This window comes from Phocoena sinus, chromosome 11 (assembly GCF_008692025.1).
Source record: "Phocoena sinus isolate mPhoSin1 chromosome 11, mPhoSin1.pri, whole genome shotgun sequence".
Taxonomy (NCBI): domain Eukaryota; kingdom Metazoa; phylum Chordata; class Mammalia; order Artiodactyla; family Phocoenidae; genus Phocoena; species Phocoena sinus.
In genome coordinates, this window is record NC_045773.1 from 39192580 (window position 1) to 39215917 (window position 23338).

General features: G+C 47.2%; 3 protein-coding genes across 10 annotated transcripts in view; 2 read left to right on the forward strand and 1 right to left on the reverse strand.

The window, feature by feature from the left end:
• QRICH1 (glutamine rich 1) overlaps positions 1–15703 on the forward strand; it is a 54081-nt gene extending 38378 nt beyond the window's left edge. For all 4 annotated transcript variants that reach the window (XM_032648346.1, XM_032648344.1, XM_032648345.1 and 1 more), the window contains 7 exons: positions 4781–4958; positions 5572–5726; positions 7056–7170; positions 12300–12408; positions 12767–12918; positions 13256–13346; positions 14767–15703. In XM_032648346.1, coding sequence (XP_032504237.1) covers positions 4781–4958; positions 5572–5726; positions 7056–7170; positions 12300–12408; positions 12767–12918; positions 13256–13346; positions 14767–14959 — 993 coding nt within the window. In that variant the 3' untranslated portion in view covers positions 14960–15703. The remainder of the gene's footprint in view (positions 1–4780; positions 4959–5571; positions 5727–7055; positions 7171–12299; positions 12409–12766; positions 12919–13255; positions 13347–14766) is intronic.
• A 135-nt stretch (positions 15704–15838) lies between these two features.
• IMPDH2 (inosine monophosphate dehydrogenase 2) lies at positions 15839–20842 on the forward strand. 5 transcript variants are annotated; one of them, XM_032648348.1, is made up of 15 exons: positions 15952–16119; positions 16556–16604; positions 16821–16922; positions 17045–17119; positions 17459–17665; positions 18162–18249; positions 18323–18522; positions 18604–18694; positions 18792–18887; positions 19160–19231; positions 19894–20037; positions 20123–20267; positions 20362–20505; positions 20587–20670; positions 20773–20842. In XM_032648348.1, exons 1-15 carry the CDS (start codon positions 16022–16024, stop codon positions 20792–20794), a joined length of 1617 nt encoding a protein of 538 aa, XP_032504239.1. In that variant the 5' UTR covers positions 15952–16021; the 3' UTR covers positions 20795–20842. The 5 variants fall into 5 exon arrangements, with proteins under 5 accessions (XP_032504242.1, XP_032504239.1, XP_032504243.1 ...); XM_032648351.1 differs by lacking the exon at positions 16821–16922 and having other exon boundaries at positions 15839–16119; positions 20773–20835; XM_032648350.1 differs by lacking the exon at positions 19160–19231 and having other exon boundaries at positions 15968–16119.
• Positions 20843–21369: 527 nt separating this feature from the next.
• NDUFAF3 (NADH:ubiquinone oxidoreductase complex assembly factor 3) lies at positions 21370–22981 on the reverse strand. The gene is made up of 5 exons (XM_032648606.1): positions 22429–22981; positions 22150–22342; positions 21917–21983; positions 21722–21822; positions 21370–21643 (listed from the first exon to the last, which is right to left on the reverse strand). The coding sequence occupies exons 1-5, from the start codon at positions 22575–22577 to the stop codon at positions 21527–21529; spliced, it is 627 nt and encodes a 208-aa protein (XP_032504497.1). The 5' UTR covers positions 22578–22981; the 3' UTR covers positions 21370–21526.
• Positions 22982–23338: the final 357 nt, after the last annotated feature.

A 23338-nucleotide genomic window follows, 5' to 3' on the forward strand; every position in this document is an offset into this window, starting at 1 on the left:
TGGCTCGTGGGCTCTAGAGCATAGGCCCAGTAGTTGTGGCGCACAGGCTTAGTTCCTCTGCAGCATGTAGGAATCTTCCCGGACCAGGGATCGAACCTGTGTCCCCTGCATTGGCAGGTGGATTCTCAACCACTGTGCCACCAGGAAAGCCCAGAACTTTGAAATTTTAACTTTAAAATTGCTTGGCTCTTTTATCTTTTCTAATTGTTAATCTTCTTAAGGCTATCACAGATCCACCTTTTAAGACTGTTAGTAAAGTTTCTGGTCCCTTGTCTAGCAGACATTTAGAGTGGTTATAGGGCCTCTGGTCTCATGGGACTGGTGAAGGTAGTGTGCCTCAGCACAGGAGCTCTGGGAATGCATGTGAGGGAGCTGGCACAAACAAAGCACTGTTAGACCAGGGACCACACTCAGAAACTCAAGACGTAAATGATTGGGTAAGCAAAAGCTGACTGAGTGGTTTCATAGAGGCAACAGTATGTTAATCTTAAGTGACTTTGTTAAGGACCTATTAAATATCCAGCTGTCAGGCCTAGAAGTAGAACAAGACAGTGTCATTGCTTCGGGTAGCTTATAGTGTAGTGGAAGTGAGAACATATGATTTGTTTCTGTAAAGTATAAAGCAGCATAATCAAGTGTGACAACGTGTGCTACACACACAAAGTCAAGCTGGGAATTCAGAAATCAATCTAGGTTAAATGTCAGCAGAGGTATCTTTGTGGAATAAATGGCACTTGATCTCTGGTTTATAGCTTAGATTGACAGAAGGATGGAGCAGGATGAATAAGAGCCAGGGGTGGACACAAGTGATATGGCCTAGGTTAACATGAGAGGAGGAGAACCATGGGAGAGGATTTAGTACAGGGGGCAAAGGGGCTATCTTCCCGAAGTGAAGAGCTGATACAATCTGTGGTAGGAAAATTTTCCAGAATCCTAAGAGTCGTGGTAATAAGAAGAATCAATTACTGGTGTGTAGAATTGATTGCATGTAGGAGAGACCAGACAGGAGACTTGTAATGGTGCTCTGTGCTGACCTTTTGCTGACAGGGATGGAACATATCAGGCCTCTCCTCTGCTCTCCTGGGCCTGATGTTCCAATTTGCAATTCAGGACTCTTGTTGCTCATTGGGCTGTGCTTGTAATTTGCACATCTGGGCCCTTCAGCAGGAAAATCTTTTCTAGAGTTCATTTTAGTAAGTTCATTTTAGTGTTCTTCATGTTCTTCAGAGGCTGTGTCTCCTTTGGCAAAGTCTTATAGCGACGTATGTCAAGGGTTATTACCAGAAAAAGAAAAATTGGGAAGAATACCCATCATGCAGGAAAGATGAGTTTGTCCATTTACACCACAAATATCCCTCTGCTCTCCTTATCAGGCTCTGTTCTAGGTGCTGGGAAACAGAGGTGAATAAGACAGTCTGCCCTTGGAGCCCTCGTAGCCCATGGGAAGATAATTGTGCTGTGATGTGAGTTGAACCCTAAGGAGAGCTGATGTGTTCCTTCACCTGGCATACCCTTTTTGAAAGCTCTTTTATATCCTATCTTTAAAATCAGATTTGTGGCTAAACCTCCCTCCCTCGACCTCACACCCACCTCCATCTGTTCCCCTATTTCTCCACTTTACTTTATTCCCAGAGTTCTCAAAAGGATTATCTGCACAGGCTGACTCTACTTGCTAACCAGTTTTCCCTTCAACTCATGACTGGGTCTGCTCTTGTCAAGGTCATCAGTGACCTACCTCCCCGTGGCCAGATCCAACAGACGTGTCTGTTTTTATCTCACTTATAGCAACACACAGCACAACAGACCATGCCTGCCTTCTTGAAACTCTTCTTTGGACTTCCATGTTATTATGCACTCCTGGTCTTCCTCCTACCCCACTGGTTATTTTTCCTTCTCAGGAGACTGCTGAAGCCTCCTTCTCTTCTGTCTGAGCCATACATGTTGTTTCTCAAAGCTCTGTACTAACCCTCTTTTCTCCCTAAGGGATTTCTCTCCATTGTCATGATTTTCAGAATCCTCTAGTTGTCTGCTGCAGAAGGTGATAATCACTGACACTATCTGCCAGGCACTGTCCTTAGTGTTGCATATATTAACTCATTTAATTCTCACACCAACCTTAAGAAGTGTGTACTACTATCTCCATTTTACAAATGAAGAAACTGAGGCACAGAGAGATTTTAAACAACAAGGCCAAAGCCACCTTTTAGTAAGTGGGAGAGTTGGCATTCAGCCTTGGACAGGCTGGCTCTAGAGCCCATGTCTTATACCATGTACTGCATTAACACACAGATCTTTATCCCTAGACTGTACCTTTCCCCTTAGGACCTTTCCCATACATTCAGCAGCCTACTTATTTATTTACTTGCATTTGTTAAACATATCTCAGCACTTCATTAGCATCCCCTCTACTACTATCAAATACTATCCCATCTCAAAAAGTGATACCATCATCCACCCATTTGTTTAAGCCAGAAACCCAGGAGTCATCCTTGAGATCCTTGAGTCTGCTTTACTGTACCCCTCACAGTCAATTCATCAACAAGCCACATTGATTCTACCACCAAACTTCTCAGAATCTCTTAAATCATTTCACTGCCACCATCCTGGTCTTGGCCACCAGCACCTACTTCCACTTTTGCTCTTTAATCCATTTTCTACAGCTCAAGAATAATTTCCTTAAAATGTAAGATTATGTCACTTCGCAACTTAAAACTCTTTTAAGGTCCCCATTACAAATAGGAAAAACTCTACACCAAACTTAGTTGAATCAGTAGTTTTCAACCTGGATGAGACTTCTACTTCCCTTACCCACTGATAGACATTTGAACATGTGTAGAAGAATTTTCGTTGTCAGGATGATTAGGAGTGTTACATGTAGTGGGTGGAGGCACACAGTGAAGGGACCCTGGCTAATAAGACAGAGAAGCACTGCCCTACATCCTCTGGCCCCCACCTACTTACCCAGTCAGACTCCTACTAGATTTCTAGCTTGGGTAGATGGTGTTGCCATTGAACAAGGTAAGAGAGGGAACTCTGAGGAGAATACTTCTGGATGGGCAAAGTGATGAATTCTCTCCGTAGATGTTAATGTGAGGTGGCTTTCAGATGTTCAGCTGGAGATGTACAGTACCCACTGGGTATATTAAGGGACCGTCTAGCTTAGAGTCACAGAGTTAGCAATCATTTCCACAAACATGGAGATCTAAACTGGGAATGTGGTTGAGACTCACCAAGGAGAATGGTAGTTGAACTGAGAAGTGTGTCTAGAGGGGAGCTCCAGGGTTGACAGACATTTAAGGGCCTAGCACTGGTATTTCTTTATTTCCTTGTTTGATCATCTATCTTATATCAAAGCTAGTAGGGTAGTTTTTTATTTATTGATAAGCAAATTTGTGTCATGAATAAATTATTTTGCCTTCAATTTGAATGATTTGGCTTTCTTCAGCCCTTTAGTAGGCCCTGGCATGGAAAATTGCTCAAGGGAATTTGTTCACAATGTAGATAGATGTGTGAGACCCAAGAACCTGTGCTTTGTATCTGTGTTGGTGTCTGTCCTGCCTGATGGGGATTGTGATTGAAGATCATGGACATTCTCTGCCCCTTTGGCTGCATGGTTTGGCTGTCAGACGATTGAGGATGGGACTACTCTTCCTTTGGAGGCAGGAAGATAAAACAGTGCCTCCTGTCTCTAGAAAATGTCCTTATGAGCCAAAGCAGTATTATTGAGAGGAACATGAAGGATGATTTTCAACCATGACTGGACATTAGAATCACCTGGAGAGCTTTTAAAAATACTGCTGGCAGGCTTCCACCTTCGACCAGTTAAGTCAGAATCTCTGTGGATAAGGCCCAGGCATGGGTGTTTTTTTAAATCAGCCAGATGATTTTAAGGTGTAGCCAAGTTTAACAGTCTGGACACTTGGTACTCAAAGTATAGTCTGCAGACCAGCTCCCTTATTTGGGAGCTTGTTAGAAATGCAGAATCTCGGGTCCCACCTGAGATCTTTCTAATCAGAATCTGCATTTTAATAAAATCCCCAAGGGGTTTATTTGCGCATTGTAGTTTGATGAGCAGTGCCTTGTGCCAGTAAGTTCTGAGCAGTGACTAAACGTTAGAATTGCCTTTTTTCGTGGGAAGGTTTTAAAAAGACTGATACCTCTTTAAAAAGAGATTCTGGGGTAGAGCTCAGATATTGGTGTTTTTAAATCAGAGATTCAGGGCTTCCCTGGTGGCACAGTGGTTGAGAGTCCCCCTGCCAATGCAGGGGACACGGGTTCGTGTCCCAGTCCGGGAAGATCCCACATGCCGCGGAGCGGCTGGGCCCGTGAGCCATGGCCGCTGAGCCTGTGCATCCGGAGCCTGTGCTCCACAACAGGAGAGGCCACAACAGTGAGAGGACTGCGTACCACAAAAAAAAAAAAAAATCAGAGATTCAAAAGTACAGCCAAGACTAAGGAGCTTTGCACTAGTCTTTGCTGTCTCTGGAGTAAAGAATAGAACTCCAGAGGTTCTTGGAAGTACGACAGCAAGGAGAAGAGAGGTTTTTTAATTAAAAGAACTATAACTTTTTTTTTTGAGATTTTTTTTTTAGAACAGTTTTAGACTTACAGAAAAATTACAGAATTTCCATAAACCCCACACCCAATTTCTGCAGTTATTAACATCTAACATTAGTATGGTACATTTGTTTTCTGTTTTTGTTTTGTACTATAAGTAACATTTTCCCAGCAGTTTTGCCAAAAGGCCTTTTGACACATTTTGATGGTTTCTCTCTCATAGGCTCAAACTGTCCAAGTTGCTGAAGTTGAACCACAGTCACAGCCACAGCCTTCCCCAGAACTTCTGCTTCCAAATTCTCTGAAGCCAGAAGAAGGGCTTGAAGTATGGAAAAACTGGGCACAGACCAAGAACGCTGAGCTAGAGAAGGATGCTCAGAACAGACTGGCGCCTATTGGGAGTAAGTGTTTGGGAGGGAAAGAGGGTTGGACTCTGGCAAAAATGCAGTGGTACTTAAGCAGCAGGAGGACAGAATGGCAGGAAAGTGGTGTCCCTTGGCTCTCTGGGCACTAGGGCGCACCATCTGAAATAGTATGCTGAATTCAAGACAAGCAACAAGCAGGCCGGACCTACTATAAATGAGCAGAATTTGTGGGGTTTGCCCAAGGTCAGGCATTTTTGTACACATGGATTTCTGGGACAGAGAGACTTCTGGGAGGAGATATGAATTAGTGAGTGCACTCAGGGGCCCTCTTCCTTAGCATTATCCTCACATACTTCCTCATATTACAGAGGGTGGATTTTGTGTTTTTACTTTCATGTCTTGGTCCTAATAATAATTGGGGGGATACATGAGGTAGGAAGGATTTTGGTAAGGAAACCCTTTGTGTAATAGGGCAAACAGGATTATTGTCTTTGTAGGCCAGTTCTGATCGTAGATACAAGTGACCATTTTCATCCCAGTGCCTTCATGGGTGGTGTCTGCTCTGAAACCTCCTTCCAGGGGTATGAGCAACCAGTAAAGGGACGGCTGTTGCCAGGACCCTCACTCACCTCTGGGGCTTGTGTTGCAGGGCGTCAGTTGCTGCGATTCCAGGAAGATCTCATCTCTTCTGCTGTGGCCGAGTTGAATTATGGGCTCTGTCTAATGACACGGGAAGCTCGAAATGGAGAAGGTGAACCCTATGACCCAGATGTGCTGTACTATATTTTCCTGTGTATTCAAAAGGTAGGAAACAGAACTTCACAGGAACATGTTTGAGCTGTGTTCCCATTGGGTATTTGCTGGGTAGTCAAATTAGAAATGACAGGCAAGTGGTTACAATAAAGACATTCTCTTTTAACTATATAGTGAATTTTTAAATGTATGTTTTTTAAAATTGGAAAAGATCTACATGGTCACTTTAAAAAATAAAACATCATCATAATCGCACTATCTAGAGAAACATCTATTAAAATATTTGATATATTACCTTAGAGCCTTTTTTTATCATGGAACATTTATATAACCCTTTTCATTAAAGTAAACATGTAGTTTGCAGAAAAGCAGTTTATCCATAACAAAGTCTCGTGCTGACATGTAGCTTGTCTTCTCATTGTTTCCTGCATTAATGCAAAATAATTATTTGGAAGTGTCTAGCTAGAATACACAACTGTAGTTAGGTTTTCAGGACATCTAAGATAAAGATTAACAAAGAAATTCATTTTAGGACTGGCAGTTTAGGAGAGCAGAGGTGGATTTCTTAGTGTTTGAATGCTATTGTGGAGAAGCCCACAGTATGATGGAAGAACACTTGCTAACTAGGACTCAGCCTGTTGCTTAGGCCTGAGAAAAGCCCATCTCCCACTTTGTTCCTCTTTCTTAACCAGTCACCCAGAGCACTGGGTGAAATGCTCTACATGCTTTGTCTCATTCCATGCTCTCTCACTCCTGGAAGGCAGGCACAGTCATCTCCTTTTACAAACAAGGAAACTGAGCCCCCAAAGTTAAAAGACTCCCATGAGTTACTAAACTTATATCACAGCTAATAAGAGGCTGGCCCTGGAGCCCACATTGTGATTTTTGCTACCACAAGACAATGCCTTGCTTGGGTGAAATAGCATTCACAAAATCTGCCCCATTGACCCAATCTCAAGAGTGTTGTGAGAGTCAGTTCACATGCTGAAGTATACTGTGAAAGTGCCGCACACTGGACAGTTTTTTTTTTAATTTATTTATTTGGCTGCGTTGGCTCTTTGTCACGGCACGTAGGATTTTTGTTGCAGCGTGTGGACTTCTCTCTAGTTGTGGTGCATGGACTCAGTAGCCCCGCAGCATGTGGGATCTTAGTTCCCCAACGAGGGATCGAACCCAAGTCCCCTGCATTGGAAGACAGATTCTTAACCACTGGACCACCAGGGAAGTCCCTGCTGGACAGTTCTGACTTGGTGTGTTGGTTTGTTAATGGGGGAGGAATGGGTAGGGAGACGTGAGGGTACTGGTAGAAAAATGTTTGCTTCCCCACAACAACTTGCCCAAGAGACTACCGACAAATTTTATTGATTATTTTTCTTTTAGTATCTTTTTGAAAATGGACGGGTTGATGACATTTTCTCCGATCTTTATTATGTTCGATTCACGGAGTGGCTGCATGAAGTTCTGAAGGACGTTCAGCCCCGAGTCACTCCACTTGGTAAGAATCTTCCTAGTCCTTGGATGTCTTTAGCACCTGGGTTTTAAAAAGATCACCTGGGGGGAAAAAAAAAAGATCAGCTACTTGTGTGGCTAGCTGTGATATAGCCTGTGGGTGAGGAGGCTATAAATCCCAGGCACCAAACATCAGTCTCTGTGCTGCTTGGCCTGACGTGGCTCACCAGACAGAGAATCTGGCTGGTTGCAGTGTGGCAAGGACACAGGGGCATGCAGAGTGTGCGGTAGTTACTCCATTTTTTTTCCCTATTAAAATTTATTGATTCAAATTAGAATCCTTGCAAAAATTAAGAATTATAAACGATTTCATCTGTAGGTTAATTATATTACATATTGAATTTTTTTCCCCTTATGTTTAAATATACATTCTACATATATAGAACATAATTTTTGCTTTACCCATGGATAACCTGGGCAGCATGTTGTGTTGGAAAGAACATGAGCTTCGCAGTAGAATGTTTGAGGTGTTTTTTTTTGTTTGTTTTGTTTTTTTAAATTATTTTTGAGAGCAGTTTTAGGTTTACAGGAAAACTGAGCAGGAGATACAGAGAATCCCATATACTCCCTCACACAGCGTTTCCCCTATTATTAGTACCTTGTATTAGTGTAGTGTATTTGTTAAAATTGATGAGCCAATGTTTGGTACATTATTATTAACTAAAGTCTGAAGTTTACATTAGAGTTCACTCCTTGGGTTGTATCTTCTGTGGGTTTTGACAAATATATAATGACATGTATCTACAAATTCAGTATCATACAGAAGTTTCACTGCTTTAAAAGCCCCCATGTTCCACTTATTCATCCCTCCCTCCGTTCCCCTGACTCTCTAGCAATCTCTGATCTTTTTTACTGTCTCCATAATCTTGCCTTTTCCAGAATGTCATATAGTTAGAATAATTTAGTGTTAATTTCTTTCAGTAACTTCATTTAATGCTCCTGCATGTCTTTTCATGGCTTGATAGCTCATTTCTTTTTTTTGCTGAATAATATTCCGTTTTATGAATGTGCCACAGTTTGTTTATCCATTCACCTATTAAAGGACATTTTGGTTGTTTCCACGTTTCGGTAATTATGAATAAAGCTGCTGTAAACATTGTGTGCAGGTCTTTGGTGAAAGAATAGACAGATCCGTGGAACAGAATAGAGAGTCCAGAAGTAGAACCACACGAATATAACCAATTTATCTTTGACCAGGGGGCAAAGGCAGTTAAATGGAGAAAGGATAGTCTTTTGTTTTGTTTTATTTTTTTTGGCCTCGCCATGTGGCTTGCGGGATCTTAGTTCCCTGACCACGGATTGAACCTGGGCCATGCAGTGAAAAGCACCAAGTCCTAACCACTGGACCGCCAGGGATTCCCAGGATAGTCTTTTCAACTAACGCTGCTGGAACAACTGGACATGTACATATTTTTTAAAAAAATGAATCATAGACCTAAATGTAAAGCTGTAAAAACTCCTAGAAGATAAAATAGGAGAAAATCTAGGTGACCTCAGGTTTGTTGGTAACTTTATAGATACAACACAAAAAGCACAATCTGTGAAACGAAAAAATTGGTAAGTTGGACTTTATTAAAATTTAAAAAACAAACAAACAAAAACTTACTCTCTGTGAAAGACATTGTTAAGAGAATGAAAAGACAAGCCACAGACTGGGAGGAAATCTTTGGAAAACACATATCTGATAAAGGACTGGGATCCAAAATATATAAAAAACCCTTAACAGTCAACAATAACAAAACAAAGAACCCAATTAAAAAATGGGTCAAGGATCTGAACAGTTGCCTCACCAAAGAAGCTGGCAGGTAAGTATATGAAAAGATATTTATCATATATCATCAGGAAATGGCAAATTAGAACAGTGATGGGAGTTCCCTGGTGGCCCACTGATTAGGATTTGGTGTTTTCACTGTCGTGCCTCGGGTTCAGTGCCTGGTCGTGGAACTGAGATTACGCAAGCCACGTGGCACAGCATGCATAAATACATACATACATACATACAGTAATGTACCACTATATACCTATTAGAATGGCTGAATTCCCAAGCATTCTCTTACCTTAGGATCCAGCAGTCATGCTTCTTTGTATTTACCCAAATGAGTTGAAAACCTTATGTCCACACGAATATCTGAGTTTTAATCCTGGCTCTGGATTTAATAAAATGTATGTTTAACTTTTTCTTAATCTTTTTTTAAAATTGAGATATAATTGACATATAACATTATATTAGTTTCAGGTGTACAACAATGATTTGATACAGTATGTATATATTGCAAAGTGATTAGTTAACATTTGTTGTCATAGTTACATGCTTAACCTTTTAAAAAAAATACTGTTTAAACATTTTTTGAGTGCCTACTATGTGCCAGGCAGTTCCAGGTGTACATAATATAATTCAGTGGTGAACAAAATGAAGCTTACAGTCTAACTGGCGAGACTGTATAAATTATCACATTAATTTATGATAATTAAGTGCTTTGAAGAACAAAGCACAGAGAATGGAAAGTATTACGGGTACATTAGGAGGGAGGCCTCTCTGAGGGGATGTCATTAGAACAGACACCTGAGTAAGTGAATCACTGTACGTGATCTGCAAAATTTCAAACCAAGTGTGGCTATATAAAGTTTGCTTTTTAAAACATTTTATTATGGAAATTTCAAGCACATATAAAATAAACAGAATAAATTAATGACACTCCCATGTACCCATGGCAAATCTTGTTCCATAGATACACTGCCTGTTCCCCGCACCGTGTTATTTTGAAGTAAATCCCAGACACTTTATCCATAAATATTTTATGTTATTGACATTCCACAATGCCATTATTATACTTTTTTTTAAAAAGATAAGTCCATAATGTCATCAAATTCTACCCTTTGTTCGAATTTCTAATTGTCCCATAAATATCAGAATTTTATTTGTTTGAGTCAAGTTGCAGATGAGGTCTGCACGTTGAAATTGCTGTAATACCTTTTAATGTTTAGCTTTAATCTTTAATTTCCCCCGTGATTATTTTTCTTGCAATTTATTTATGGAAGAAAATAGCCTTTTAAAAAGTCTAATTTTTGCTATTATATCTCCATGCTGTAATTTAACATATTCTTCTGTCCCCTGTATTTACAGTTAATTGGTAGTTGCATATAAAGACTTGATTAATCAAGTTTTGTTTTTTTGTGTATTTTCTTTTTGGCAAGGTTACATCATAGATGGGTTACTTACTTCCATCAGGTGCCCATAATGTCTGGATCCATTAATTCATGAGGAGTTGCAAGCAGTGGTATTCTAATGTTATCACTTCATTATTAGCTGAAATACAAAGAGAAACTTTCCCTCATGAACTCTTTGAATTCCTAGCAGTATAGATTGTATAGAAGAGACAGGATAAGGACTTGTTTCTTCTTCTTTGTTTAGTAGTTTTCACAGTAATGAGTTGGTTCACCAGCTTCCTCCAGCTGGGGTTTTTTTGTTGGTTTAAAGAATCATTGTGAGCTAATTAATTTAAACATACTTAATATGATTCAATTCATTGCACTTGTTATCTTTAACGATGCACATATTGTCCCATCTTTGGCCATTTGGAGCCTCTTTAAATTGGCTCTTAAGTTCATTTGACATGACCCTACTTCCTTGATTTCTGGTTTGCCAGAATGTTCCAGGCTTATCCTGGACATTTTCTGTCACCCAATATGGAATTGATCAGTTCTCCATGGAGCCTGGTACTTTTCAGTGTTAAATGGTATTTCATTATCACAGTCTGGATGGTAGGGGTGCTCATTGCTCCTTGGGTTTCTAGGCCTAACTAAAAAAAATTAATATAAAATAGATCATTTTGATGCTTTGCAGTTCAGATTCAGAACTATGAGACTTTTGTATGTTGTTTCCATCTGTATCTCCTTTTGCCCGTGCCAGGAGTTCTGGTTTTCAGGCATTAAAGTTCACTTTAAGTTGTGTTGTTAAGAAGTGATTATAGGGAAGTGACACCGGGTGGCAGAGTGAACCCAGGGAAAATAGGGCATGCCACGGTATGCCTGGGGCCACTCTTAGGGCTGGCCTTCCCTCTTCCCTGAGAAGGGCTATCTTCTGTCACTCATCCCGCTTAAGATCTGTCTGAGAGCAAGGAAGTTTATCTCACTGCCATTGGGCCACAAAATAGAATAGTAGAGGCCGACATTCCCTAAAGAGATGGAAGTGCACTAATGGAGTCAGAGGGCCAGCTTTGGCAAGAACAGAGAAAAGGAATGTATTGGGCAGATCATTCCCCTGCTTCTAAGAAGTGCCACCCTCACTCCCTGCCTGGAGAATCCTGAAACTCCTGCAGAATGCTGGTGTCTGCTGCTGTTTCACCATGCCCTCAGTCCCTGGCACACATACACTTGGACATTGACTGTTGAATGAACATATGAAGGGGGCTTGATGATCAGCCCAGTTCTCATCTTCCTTTGGTGTAGACCTGCCTGCCCAGGGCTCTTGATCAAACCACTGCCTTAGGCCCTGTCCAGCTTTCAGTTAGCTTATGAACCAGGGTCTTACTGTAAAACTTGCCCTATGGAGGAAACCTATAATAAATCTGAATATCATTCTCCCCTTTTTCCAAAGGGGATGAGAATGGGTTTGCTTTCTAGAGATGGAAGACATGAGAAGTTTAACAAGGGCAAACGGGCATGTATACCAGTTCTTTGGGCCCTGGCCTGGATACCTTTGAAAGTATAATGAAAGCTCTGTACCCTCTTTTCAGAGAAGTTTGCATATATGCAGAGAGGTTGGCTTATACTTTTGGGTGTTTCTGAGGGATGTCCTTCTACCCCATATTAATCTGCAGTTAGAGGAAGAATTAACATCAGGTGAGAGTGATCATGTAGGGCAGTGGTTCTCAAAGTATGGTGTTAGGAACTTGTTGAAAACACACATTTTCGGGTCCTGCCCAGAAACTTGGGTTGGGACTCAGCTGTTTGTGTTTTAACAAGCTTTCCAGATGATTCTGCCATATCCCAGGAAGACTTCTCCAGTTAAGCTTGTACTCCTGTGTGGTCCTGTTGTGCTTCACACCTCCCATCCTGCACCTTTGAGGGACTGCCTGCTATCCTCTTGTTGTAGCAGTACTCTGTTCCTCCTAGGCTATGTCCTGCCCAGCCACGTGACTGAGGAGATGCTGTGGGAGTGCAAGCAGCTCGGCGCTCACTCCCCTTCCACCCTGCTGACCACCCTCATGTTCTTTAACACCAAGTAAGTGTTCTAGAGGCTCCATGCTTAGTCACTGCTGGCATCTACCCAGTGAAGAGGGTAGAAACTATCCAGATGGACTTCTAATACCTTTGACATATACTTGAGAGCCTTTGAGCTACTGAAAGCCCTCAGCCCCACTTGGCTACATTTTGTGTGCTGACCAGTGAGGCAGACAGCCTTGCCAGATCCCTACCATCAGTCTTGATAAGATTCCTCCACTAGACAGTGTGTTTGGGTGTGGGCTTGCCCAGATTCTGGGAGTGTGGGCAGTGGCTCCTCTGAAGCCTTGATGGCGGAGGGTAAGTCACGGTCTCCTCCTGGCACCCCTCCCTTTGCCTTGCTTTCACTTATGGTGCAGATACTTCCTGTTGAAGACAGTGGACCAGCACATGAAGCTGGCCTTCTCCAAGGTCTTACGACAGACAAAGAAGAACCCCTCTAATCCTAAGGATAAAAGCACGAGTATTCGGTACCTGAAGGCACTTGGGATACACCAGACTGGCCAGAAAGGTAGGGGAAAGAGGTAGGGGTTGCAGAAACAGGTGCTACTAGTCCTGCCCTGCCCTTGTGCCTGGGGGACTAGTAATGAGTGTGAAGATTGGGATTTGCTGGATAGGAATTTTCCATTCCCTTCTCCCCAGCCATAAACTTCAAACTCTTCTAGAAGCAGAGACGCCCCAGAAATGATAGCTGCCTTTTCCTTTCATACTCACTGCCCATGCCTCACACCCTTTTCCTTCCCAGTATTTCCTGGTTGGGATGGCTGGAAGCCTAAGATTTCTAATCTGAGCCCGAGTAAAGGCAGTCTGATGCCATGTCTGTGGTGGTGGTGGGGTATGTTTTATAGTTACAGATGACATGTATGCAGAACAGACGGAAAATCCAGAGAATCCACTGAGATGTCCTATCAAGCTCTACGATTTCTACCTCTTTAAATGGTGAGGAGGCTTTATTGTGACTGGGTGATGTGTGTATGCGCGTGTGTGTGTGTATGCGCGCGTGCCAAAGCATTCTCTAGTCACAGGCAGAGTAAAAACACACTTCTGAAAAGCTAAATATAGAAGCAACCTTATTGGTTTTCCCAAAGCATGTGCCCAGCACTGCTCCCTGATGGTTCACTTTCATGGAGAGAGGATGAAAGTAGAGGGAGGACAGTACAGAGAGGCTGCCTCTGTCACATATTGAGCATAGCCCTGCATCTTCCTGGCCTTGACCTTTCTCACCAACACTGTCAATCTAAGGGGAACTCCTTTCCTTGGCTTTCATTCTCTCTTGCCCCTGCAGTTTGGTATATCGTCTTAACAGCAGTGCCAGATCTTTCTACATTGTAGCTCTTGCCGTGTTACTTAGATTAAAACCTTTAGTGGTTTCCTTTTACTCTACAGAGAAAGACCGTAATCCTAATGTGGCCAGCAGGGCCTTTCATGTACTCTCCCTTGTTAACCTCGTGTCCGTGTAGCTCTTGGCTCTTTAGCCACACTGGCTCTTCTCCACTGAAGGGCATCATGCTCTCCCTTCCTCAAGACCTCTGCACAGAACTTTTTGCTGTGGGCAAACCCTGCCACCCCCTGCCTGTTTAGCTAGTTAGCTCCTATCCATCCTTAAAAGAGCTTTATTAGGGAAGCATTTCCAAATTCCCTGCCTGTTCCCTCCAGCTGTTTCTTCTGTAACCCTTACCACTGTTTGTTATTTTCTTTGTCTTTATGTAACTGTTTAATTGCTGTCTGTCTCCCCTCTTACCTGTAAACTCCATAATATAGGGACTCTTGGGTCTTATTCATTTCTTTTAATATCAGCACCTAGTGCAGGCCTGGCACACAGTAGCCCTTTGATAAATCTTGAATCAGTGGATGAATAACTGTTAGAGGATGGCATGTGCTCAGTACTTAAGAGAAGTACAGCACAACGTTGAGGGGGTGTGAGTCCAGGTAAAGGCCCCAGCATCATAGCCAAGCCAAGAAGTCAGAGTCCCTCAGATCAAGTTGAGGAATTATTAATGGATGGAGTAGAGGAAACAACATAAGCAAAGACTCGGAAATAGACTTTCTGGGTGCTGAAATTCGTTCAGAGCGGGATATGGTTGGGCTCAAGTAGATGAGCCCCGGGAGCCCTAGTCAGAGGAATCACACCTGGCAGTGTGTGAGGGAGGAGCAGAAGATGGGCAGCCTAACACTGGCATTTGCAGTAACTCCAAAGGGACTAGAGGTAGTGTGTGTTGGCTGCATGGAATTTAGGAGCTGTGCCACCATGCTCTCCAGAGCTTCCCGTCTTTTGCAGATAGCATCTGTTCAGGAGATTCATGGTGGGAGGGTTGAGATCATGGTGGCTTTACCCAGCTTTTACCCATGTATTCTTCAGCCCCCAGAGTGTGAAAGGCCGGAATGACACCTTTTACCTGACGCCCGAGCCGGTGGTGGCCCCCAACAGCCCAATCTGGTACTCAGTCCAGCCTATCAGCAGAGAGCAGATGGGACAGATGCTGACTCGGATCCTGGTGATACGAGAAATTCAGGAGGCCATTGCGGTGGCCAACGCAAGCACCATGCACTGAGATCCCTCAGCCATGGTGCAAGGGAGACCATCCAGGAAAAAACGGACACTTTCACACTAAAGAAGAGGCCTCCATTTTTTTCTTTTCTTTTTTTATTTGTGTAGTTATGAACCCTTTCAGACTGCTTCTATTTCAAATGTAAAAGGAAACTTTGCCCCCTGTGCATCTTCATAAACCTGCTGTGGCAGACTTCTCAGCCCATGGGGGCTATGGGTTTCCTGAGAGCCAGATGTCCTAGACAGTTGCTGGCTGACTTTTTGTGTGTGGGGCCTGAGGAAAGGGCTTGGACTGTTAGGAGAAATGTCGCCCCTTCCCTTCCTCCAGAAAGATGGAATTAATGATGGATGGACCCTCCAGGGAATCTCCCCAGCTGGCTTCCACTCTGACTGGCAGACTTCGCTGACCACAGGGGAGCCATGGTCTTTTCTTTCTTCATGCTCAGACATAAACCTAGCATCTTAATGGAAGGAAAATGAGGGGAACTTCAATTATGATTTATTAAAGACAATTTCTATTACACCCTCCTTTATGACAAGTGACATTTTAGATGTTAAAGTAAAAACTTTACCATGTCTTTTTTTTTTTTTTTTTTGGCCTAACATTGAGGCCTTAAACCTGAGGCTTCCGTGCCTGATGGAATTCTTGTAACATACACTTGTGTATCATATAAAGATACCACTCTGTTTCTCTTATGTATTCTTAATCTAGTTGTTTATTAAGAATGACAAGCACGTCTTTTCAACACGCTAGTGAACAACGCCTCTTCATTTGGGAGGAGCCAGGCGGGACAGTGGCAGCAAAGCCTTGCCTGTTGGACGGGGTGAGGTCCTGCGGGAGGGGGTAGTAACAGGAAACAGCCCTAGGGCGTGCTATGCGCCTGCGTTCCCTCCAGCCAGCCCCGCCCTAGAGGCGTACGAGCTCTGTACGAGCGTGCTGCGTCCTGACGTCGGCGACGCGCTGGGCGCGGTGACGATATCGGCGGGTTTATATTGGCGCGGCCCAGAAGGCGGAGGCCTCTGCGGCGACGTCTTCGGAGACGCGCGGCCTTGCCCTGCGCTAGCCATGGCCGACTACCTGATTAGCGGGGGCACGTCCTACGTGCCGGACGACGGGCTCACGGCACAGCAGCTGTTTAACTGTGGGGACGGCCTCACCTACAAGTGCGGGCCTAGCGGGCTCACCTGGGCCAGGAGAGGAGCGGCGCGCAGGGTTGGGAGGCCGGGTGGGGCTTCTATTGAGCCCGCTTGGCTCGGGCGTGGGGGACAGGTTCCGGAAATTCCCCACCCATCTCAGGTTCAGTTTGACAGGTCTGAAGCGGGCGGGATGGAAGAGGCATCTTGGTAGTGCCTGAGATTTCCAGGTTAGAAACTCCGTTCTCTGGGCACATGGAGTTGTCAGGATGCCAGAGGCGCTGATGACAGCTAGGTGGCAGAAAAGGTCCGCTGTCTCCATCTCTACCTTGTTCTCTGCCTTGCCTGTGTTACTCGGGCTAGGTTATTTCCCTCTCTGCCGGAATGCCTTAAGAGATGATTTATGAGGATGGCGTCTCAGGCTGCCATAAGCCTGACCCTTACTCCCAATTCCCCTCCCCTCTAGTGACTTTCTCATTCTCCCCGGGTACATCGATTTCACTGCAGACCAAGTGGTGAGTATGGACAGGAATTGGATCCTAAGTATCAAGGTTGGATAAAAGTGCTGCTGTCCCCTCTCGGCTATCTCAGTAGATTGCTTTTGGGGGTGGATGCTATGGAATGGTCTTACTGGCATACAGGTCATACAGAGCACCTATTTTGCGGGGAACATGGCACCGCCCTGAGGTATATGAGGTGCTTTTGCACATTAGTTGGCCTTATTTCTTTAGGACCTGACCTCTGCTCTGACTAAAAAGATTACTCTGAAGACCCCACTTGTTTCCTCACCCATGGACACAGTCACAGAGGCTGGGATGGCCATAGCAATGGCGGTGAGCACTGTGGCATGTGAGGGCAGAAGCAGGGGCCCCATCTCTCTTTCCCACAGGCATACAATCATGCCACTCTTCTTCTTTGTCACTTTTCCCGTGTTTTCTTTCTGTGTATCCTGCAGCTTACAGGTGGTATTGGCTTCATTCACCACAACTGTACACCAGAATTCCAGGCCAATGAAGTTCGTAAAGTGAAGGTCAGAAGGGAAATGATCACTGTCAAGAGCTCCTGGGAATTGCACTGAGGTGGAGTAGGGTGGGAGTGGGGGGATTATTCTGATTTAGGATCCTTTCTTTCCCACTGTGGGGGTTCAATTCCTGAGAAGAGCCTGAGATCCTGTGTCTTAAAGCAACAGAAGAGGGCCAGGTGTACAGTGCCCTGCAGTTCACTCATGTCTCCTAGCTCTGGGTTTGAAGTGTTTGTGTGAATTGATCCTGTGGCACTGCCAAAGGGGGACTTGGCACAGATCCCAGGCTTCAGACCAAAAGTCTGATGAAAGTGGTTCAGAAGTGCCCTTTTTCACCATCCCTTCCAGAAATATGAGCAGGGATTCATCACGGACCCTGTGGTCCTCAGTCCCAAGGATCGAGTGCGGGATGTCTTTGAAGCCAAGGCCCGGCATGGCTTCTGTGGTATCCCCATCACTGACACAGGCCGGATGGGGAGCCGCCTGGTGGGCATCATCTCCTCGAGGGACATTGATTTTCTCAAGGAGGAGGAGCATGACCGGTTTTTGGGAGAGGTGGGTGCCACTGCCAGAGCACAGGCAAACTCTGACAGCCCAGGTTAAAGATAAAGGCTTCTGTTCTGTTGTCTGAATGGCAACTCTGAGGGCCTCTGCTGTCCAGGAAAGATGAACACCTGGCTGTTTCTGACCCTTTCATGGGGTTCCTGCATCCCTTCCCCACCAAAGGCTTTCAACCTGCCCAAATGTTTGCCAGCATACCCAAATTTTTTGCCACACCCAGAGTGGGGGCTGTGCTCAAGGACCAACTTCAGCCTCTTGTCATTTCTCCGGTGTGGCTCTTTCTCCACAGTGTGCTCCATGTACCTGATGTCCTTTCTACTAAATTATTCTTGCCACTAGATTGCTGCAGACTGTTGGGTTAACTTGAGGGTGGTCTGGGTGCAGGTGTGTAAACATGGTGGTCTTTGGAACCTCACCCCTGAGTTAGGGCAGGGTCTGTTGGGAGGCCTGATCTCCTATTGCTGTTCCTCACAACTCCCCTCTCTTATAGATCATGACAAAGAGGGAAGACTTGGTGGTAGCCCCTGCAGGCATCACACTAAAGGAAGCAAATGAAATTCTGCAGCGTAGCAAGAAGGGTGAGTCTTAGAGGTAGGAAGTGTTCTGGAACCAAAGACCAAGGTCCTGATTTATGTCCTGCCCTGCCCCCAGGAAAGTTACCCATTGTAAATGAAGATGATGAGCTGGTGGCCATCATTGCCCGGACAGACCTGAAGAAAAACCGAGATTACCCACTGGCCTCCAAAGATGCCAAGAAGCAGCTGCTGTGTGGAGCAGCCATTGGCACTCATGAGGATGACAAGTATCGGCTGGACTTACTAGCCCAGGCTGGTGTGGACGTGGTGGTTTTGGTGAGCTGCTGCATAGGCAAGGTGGGGTGGTAGGAGCAGCTGTCATACCACAGTCTCATTGGGACTACCTTCCTGTCTCAGGACTCTTCCCAGGGAAACTCCATCTTCCAGATCAACATGATCAAGTACATCAAAGAGAAATACCCCAGTCTCCAAGTCATTGGAGGCAATGGTGAGACAAGACTGGGCACTGAAGGATGTGGTGCGAGAGGGGGGGAGCTAGGCTCCCACGTAGACCTTCATGTGAGCCTTTCCGTTCCTCCCTGCAGTGGTCACAGCTGCTCAGGCCAAGAACCTCATTGATGCTGGTGTAGATGCCCTGCGGGTGGGAATGGGCAGTGGCTCCATCTGCATCACTCAAGAAGGTAAGAAGACTTTGCAAGGCCCTCAGAGACCTGGCTTTAGCAGGGCCCTTAGCCCCACATGCCCTGGAGCCAAGCGCTCTTACGGGAACTACGTTGAGTCCTCCAGTAGGGGCAGCCCCAGGGCCAAACAGGCCCCTTGGATGGGTAACATGATGGAAGTAAGACGAGCTCTCGTCAGTCTTCACCTGCCACTTCCCCCACCCCCGCCTAGCCTGGCCTCCCCGCTCCTGCTCCGTGCCCTCTCTAAACTCTGGTCTGTTTGTTTTATTTAGCGGCTCCCAAGATCCCTCCAGACATAAAGTCCCACAGCCCCAAATGCCCTTCTACTGTCACGGGCTGCTATAGTAAGTCCGGCCCGGTCCACTGGCCCGGCCCAGCTGCCCACTGCCCGGCTGCTTGGTTGACTGTAGCTGTAGCTCCCGGGGTTTGTGGTGCTGACGGGTGGGCAGGGCAAACTGAACGACAGACCATGGTTTTGGGAGCTGCTCAAGAACACAGCTCCCTCCTCTTCCTGGGGTGTTTGTAGGGCAGGACCTCCACCAGGTAGGCCTTGCTCTGCCCACATCTCCTGCAGTAGGCACAGCTTAAGGACCATCTCGGGGGCCCACTCTTCCTTCCACACGACCACTGCCCTGATCTTGCCTGAGCTGCCCACCATGCAGGGAGCAAGGGGTGGGTCTCTGGGTACTAACTGCACGGTGACCCCTACCCCACCTGATATCAATTGGGCGGGGCTTTCCCGGCTGCTGACTGCATGTGCCTGAGGCTGCCCTGGGCCATGCACATATGCATGCGCACATGCCAAGGGTGAGTGGGGGCCATCACAGCTATTTGTACTGTTTAAGGCTGATGGGGCAGCAGCCATCCCAGACAAGACTCTTCCTGTACCAGGCTGCAGTCCTGGTGCAGGTGTAACTGAGAGCTCCTGGGTGCTGATTTGTGGCCACAGAGCCTCTTGCCTGTCCCCACTAACGCCACCCCCATTTGTTCCTCCATGTCTCAACAGTGCTGGCCTGTGGGCGGCCCCAAGCAACAGCAGTGTACAAGGTGTCAGAATATGCACGGCGCTTTGGTGTTCCTGTCATCGCTGATGGAGGAATCCAAAATGTGGGCCATATTGCCAAAGCTTTGGCCCTTGGGGCCTCAACAGGTGAGGCCCAACATTCAGGGAGCCTAGTGGGTCTCCTTCCCTAATGCCATTCAGGGTCTTCCCCCAGCATTCCTTCTGTCCATAGTTATGATGGGCTCCCTCCTGGCTGCTACAACTGAAGCCCCTGGCGAGTATTTCTTCTCTGATGGGATCCGGCTAAAGAAATATCGGGGTATGGGTTCTCTCGATGCCATGGACAAGCATCTCAGCAGCCAGAACCGATATTTCAGGTGGGACAGGCAGGTCAGTTGCCCTATGCTAACCCTGCACTGGCAGCATCATCCATGTTTCCACTTTGCCTGTGTTTCCTGCCTCTCCCTGCAGTGAAGCTGACAAAATCAAGGTGGCCCAGGGGGTGTCTGGGGCTGTGCAGGATAAAGGATCCATCCACAAATTTGTTCCCTACCTGATCGCCGGCATCCAGCACTCCTGCCAGGACATTGGCGCCAAGAGTTTGACCCAAGTCCGGTAAGCTTAGGGAGCTGGGACATTGGGTAGAGGGCCTGGTCCAGGGCCAGCTACCCACATCTGACTTCTGCCTCTCTTCAGAGCCATGATGTATTCTGGAGAGCTCAAGTTTGAGAAGAGAACATCCTCAGCTCAGGTGGAAGGTGGTGTCCACAGCCTCCATTCGTAAGTGACCAACCCTCTCCACTCCTCTGTCCTTGGGGTGGAGGTCTCTTCCATGCCTCCATGCTCCTGCCCTCACCTCACAGCTGGTCCTTCTGCCAACAGGTATGAGAAGCGTCTTTTCTGAAAAGGGATACAGCACACCCTCGGTTTTTCAATAAAACTTTGAAAAAAAGTGATGCCTGATCTTTGAGGTCAACAAGTAGGTGGGGCTCTGCAGTTGCCACCATCACAGATACACAAAAACAAAGCACCTTCATTTCCAGAGAAAGCCTCATACCCCGAGAGAAGGGGTACTAGATTCAAAAAGCCCCTCCTGAGGCATCTCAAAAGGCAGCTCAGACCCAAGGGTTTGGTCTCAGAAATTGCCTGTGGCTGCTTAGGAAGGGTCACAGAACAGTCCATGGGGCTTTGGACTGGCATCCACAGGGCCTCCTGCTAGCCCAGAGTTTGGCCACCATGGGATCAGGTTGAGACCCACGTACATATTCTCTAACTTGAATCTCTAAAAGGACCTTGTGGAGAAAACACAGAGGTCCCCTCAAATCTGCATGTCAGCAAGTAGATAGATGTACAGCTTAGAACAGGTGCCTATACTGTCTCCTGGCCTCTGAGAGGCCAAGCAGTGTAGACAAATAGATGACCCCTTGGTTCCTTCACAACCCCCTCCAAGAACTCACTGAGCCAGCAACACACCCAGTACAAAATCAGAGAAGTGGGTTAAATTATTAATTTGCTGGCAAACAAGACAAGTGTTACAGTGACAAAGGGAGAGGGACTAGTGAAAGCTCTGGGAACCCCTGCATTCTGCAAAAGGTGCTAGGGCCCTCCTGGATGGGTCAGGTAAGTTCCTGGTGGTTCATTCTGCAGCTTGGGCCAGAGATGTGAGTGCAGCCCCACCAGGTGGGGGAATGAGAGCAGCTCCTGTCACTCGGCCTTCATGACACAGGAAGTTGAAAGTGGCACAGGCATTGGGCTGCAAAGAGAAAGCCAGCATCAGCTGGGCTAGTGCTAGGCTTGGGCTCCCCTCCGCATTCCCAAGTCCCAGACATACTGTGTCCTGCACTTCCACAGCGATGCCCCGCTGCCTCATGGCTCGCAGCAAGTGGGACTGCAGCCGCTCAGTCCGGTCTCCAGTGCCCACCACAACAATCTCTAGGGAAGGAGAGACATGGCTAGTCTACAACCAGGTCTGTCTAGAGGGTGGCTTTCTGGGGCTCAGCACTTCAGCCCTCCCCTCCTCCAGTACCTATTCGGGGCTCCAACATCCAAAAGAGAGAGAAGCTTTCCTCGGTGATGTCCTGGTGGGAACCTACCTGTGTGGGGAGGAGACAAGTTAAATGCAAGTCCACCTAGGTTTCCCCAGAGACCCTCTACTTGCTCCAGTGCGGGGCAAAAGAAGAGCCAGGTGTGCCAGGGACAGAATCAGAGGGAGGCCTGTGACTCTGGCCCTCGGTTTCCTCACTGCAGGGAAGGGCTCACGTTCCACTGCACCACCGAGTGTGGGAGTAGCGCACAGGGCCCAAGTACGCGATTTCCGTTGACCGTGAAGCCGCGGCTGTTGTAGCTGTCGATGTACATATCATGCGGGGACTCGCGCTGCAGCAGAGAGATGCGCGTCCGCTGGTACAGTTCGTCATCCGCCGGCGTGAGCTGATGCCCACGCCGCGGGGCCCTGCGGAGAGGTACGGTCAGGGTCTAGGGCGCCGGGAATCGCCGGCCGTAGGAGCGGGTGGTCAGGGATGCTGGGTCCGGGCTCACCATGGCAGCTGCGCGGGCGGACAGCGAAGGGCGAGCCGCGCTCGGTACAGGTTCCGAAGCATGAACGCGGCAGCCATGGCGGACCGGCGTGCAGGGAGGCTGGCGCAGGCACAGCGGGGTCGTGGCGTCACCAAGCCTAGCGCGACCATAGCGCCCCCAGCGTCGCGGAGGGCACCGCGCAACTCGGCCGGCCCGGCGCGGGAGAGAGGAGGAAGCGGGCCAGGGGCCTCCGTCCCATAAGGGCGCGTCCCCCAGCGCGGCTCCGGTGTCAGCACCTGCCGTCCGCCCCTCCCCAGACCCCCGCAGGCCGTCCTGGAGGAGCCGGACACCTGGTGGCGTGGCTGGCCTCAGGGCACTGCCTGGGCCCCAGCCGCGGCCTGGCCCCCGGCTCTCAGCCATTACGCCGGCCTCCCGGGGCCCGGGGCGGGGCGGCCGAGCACCTGTTCGACTCCCGCACATCTGGCCAGGGCGTGGCGTCAGCCCCCAAGTCGCTAATCCCGGCTTTAGAAAGTCGGGTTCCGAGGGCGGGGTAGGCAGCTCAAGTTTCCCTCGGTTGTCCTCCACCCAGTCCCGCCCCTCCCTAACCGTCACAAGCGCGACCGTTGGCGCCGCGAGTCGCACGGGGCGTGGTTGAGCATGGATTGGCCTCTCCAGAGCGCGAGGGGGCGTGGCTGGTTGGTTTCGCCTTAAAATGGCTCCAAATCTGCGGCCAAAGCAAGCGGAAGGGGACGCTTTGGTAGGGTACTTCTAGGTGCTCGGCGGCCGGCCGGGCCTAAACCGGACCAGACGTTGAACTAGACAGCGGCTGGAGCATCGCCTTGTCCTCGCTCACTTCGCTTGCGTCCCGAGAATTCCTTGCGCCCCGTCTTGAGCCGAATCAGAAGGCCTACTGGCGTGAGAATCGCTGGCG

What these genes read in the sequence shown, in the direction of transcription:
- NDUFAF3 (XM_032648606.1), bottom strand. Translation starts at nt 22,577, where the DNA reads ATGGTCGCGCTAGGCTTGGTGACGCCACGACCCCGCTGTGCCTGCGCC. An exon ending in ACTCGGTGGTGCAGTGGAAC is followed by an intron (nt 21,984 to 22,149) that starts GTGAGCCCTTCC and finishes CTCCCCACACAG; the next exon opens with GTAGGTTCCCACCAGGACAT. An exon ending in CTGTGGAAGTGCAGGACACA is followed by an intron (nt 21,644 to 21,721) that starts GTATGTCTGGGA and finishes TTCTCTTTGCAG; the next exon opens with CCCAATGCCTGTGCCACTTT.
- IMPDH2 (XM_032648348.1), top strand. Translation starts at nt 16,022, where the DNA reads ATGGCCGACTACCTGATTAGCGGGGGCACGTCCTACGTGCCGGACGAC. An exon ending in CATCTGCATCACTCAAGAAG is followed by an intron (nt 18,888 to 19,159) that starts GTAAGAAGACTT and finishes TGTTTTATTTAG; the next exon opens with CGGCTCCCAAGATCCCTCCA. An exon ending in AAGAGTTTGACCCAAGTCCG is followed by an intron (nt 20,506 to 20,586) that starts GTAAGCTTAGGG and finishes GCCTCTCTTCAG; the next exon opens with AGCCATGATGTATTCTGGAG.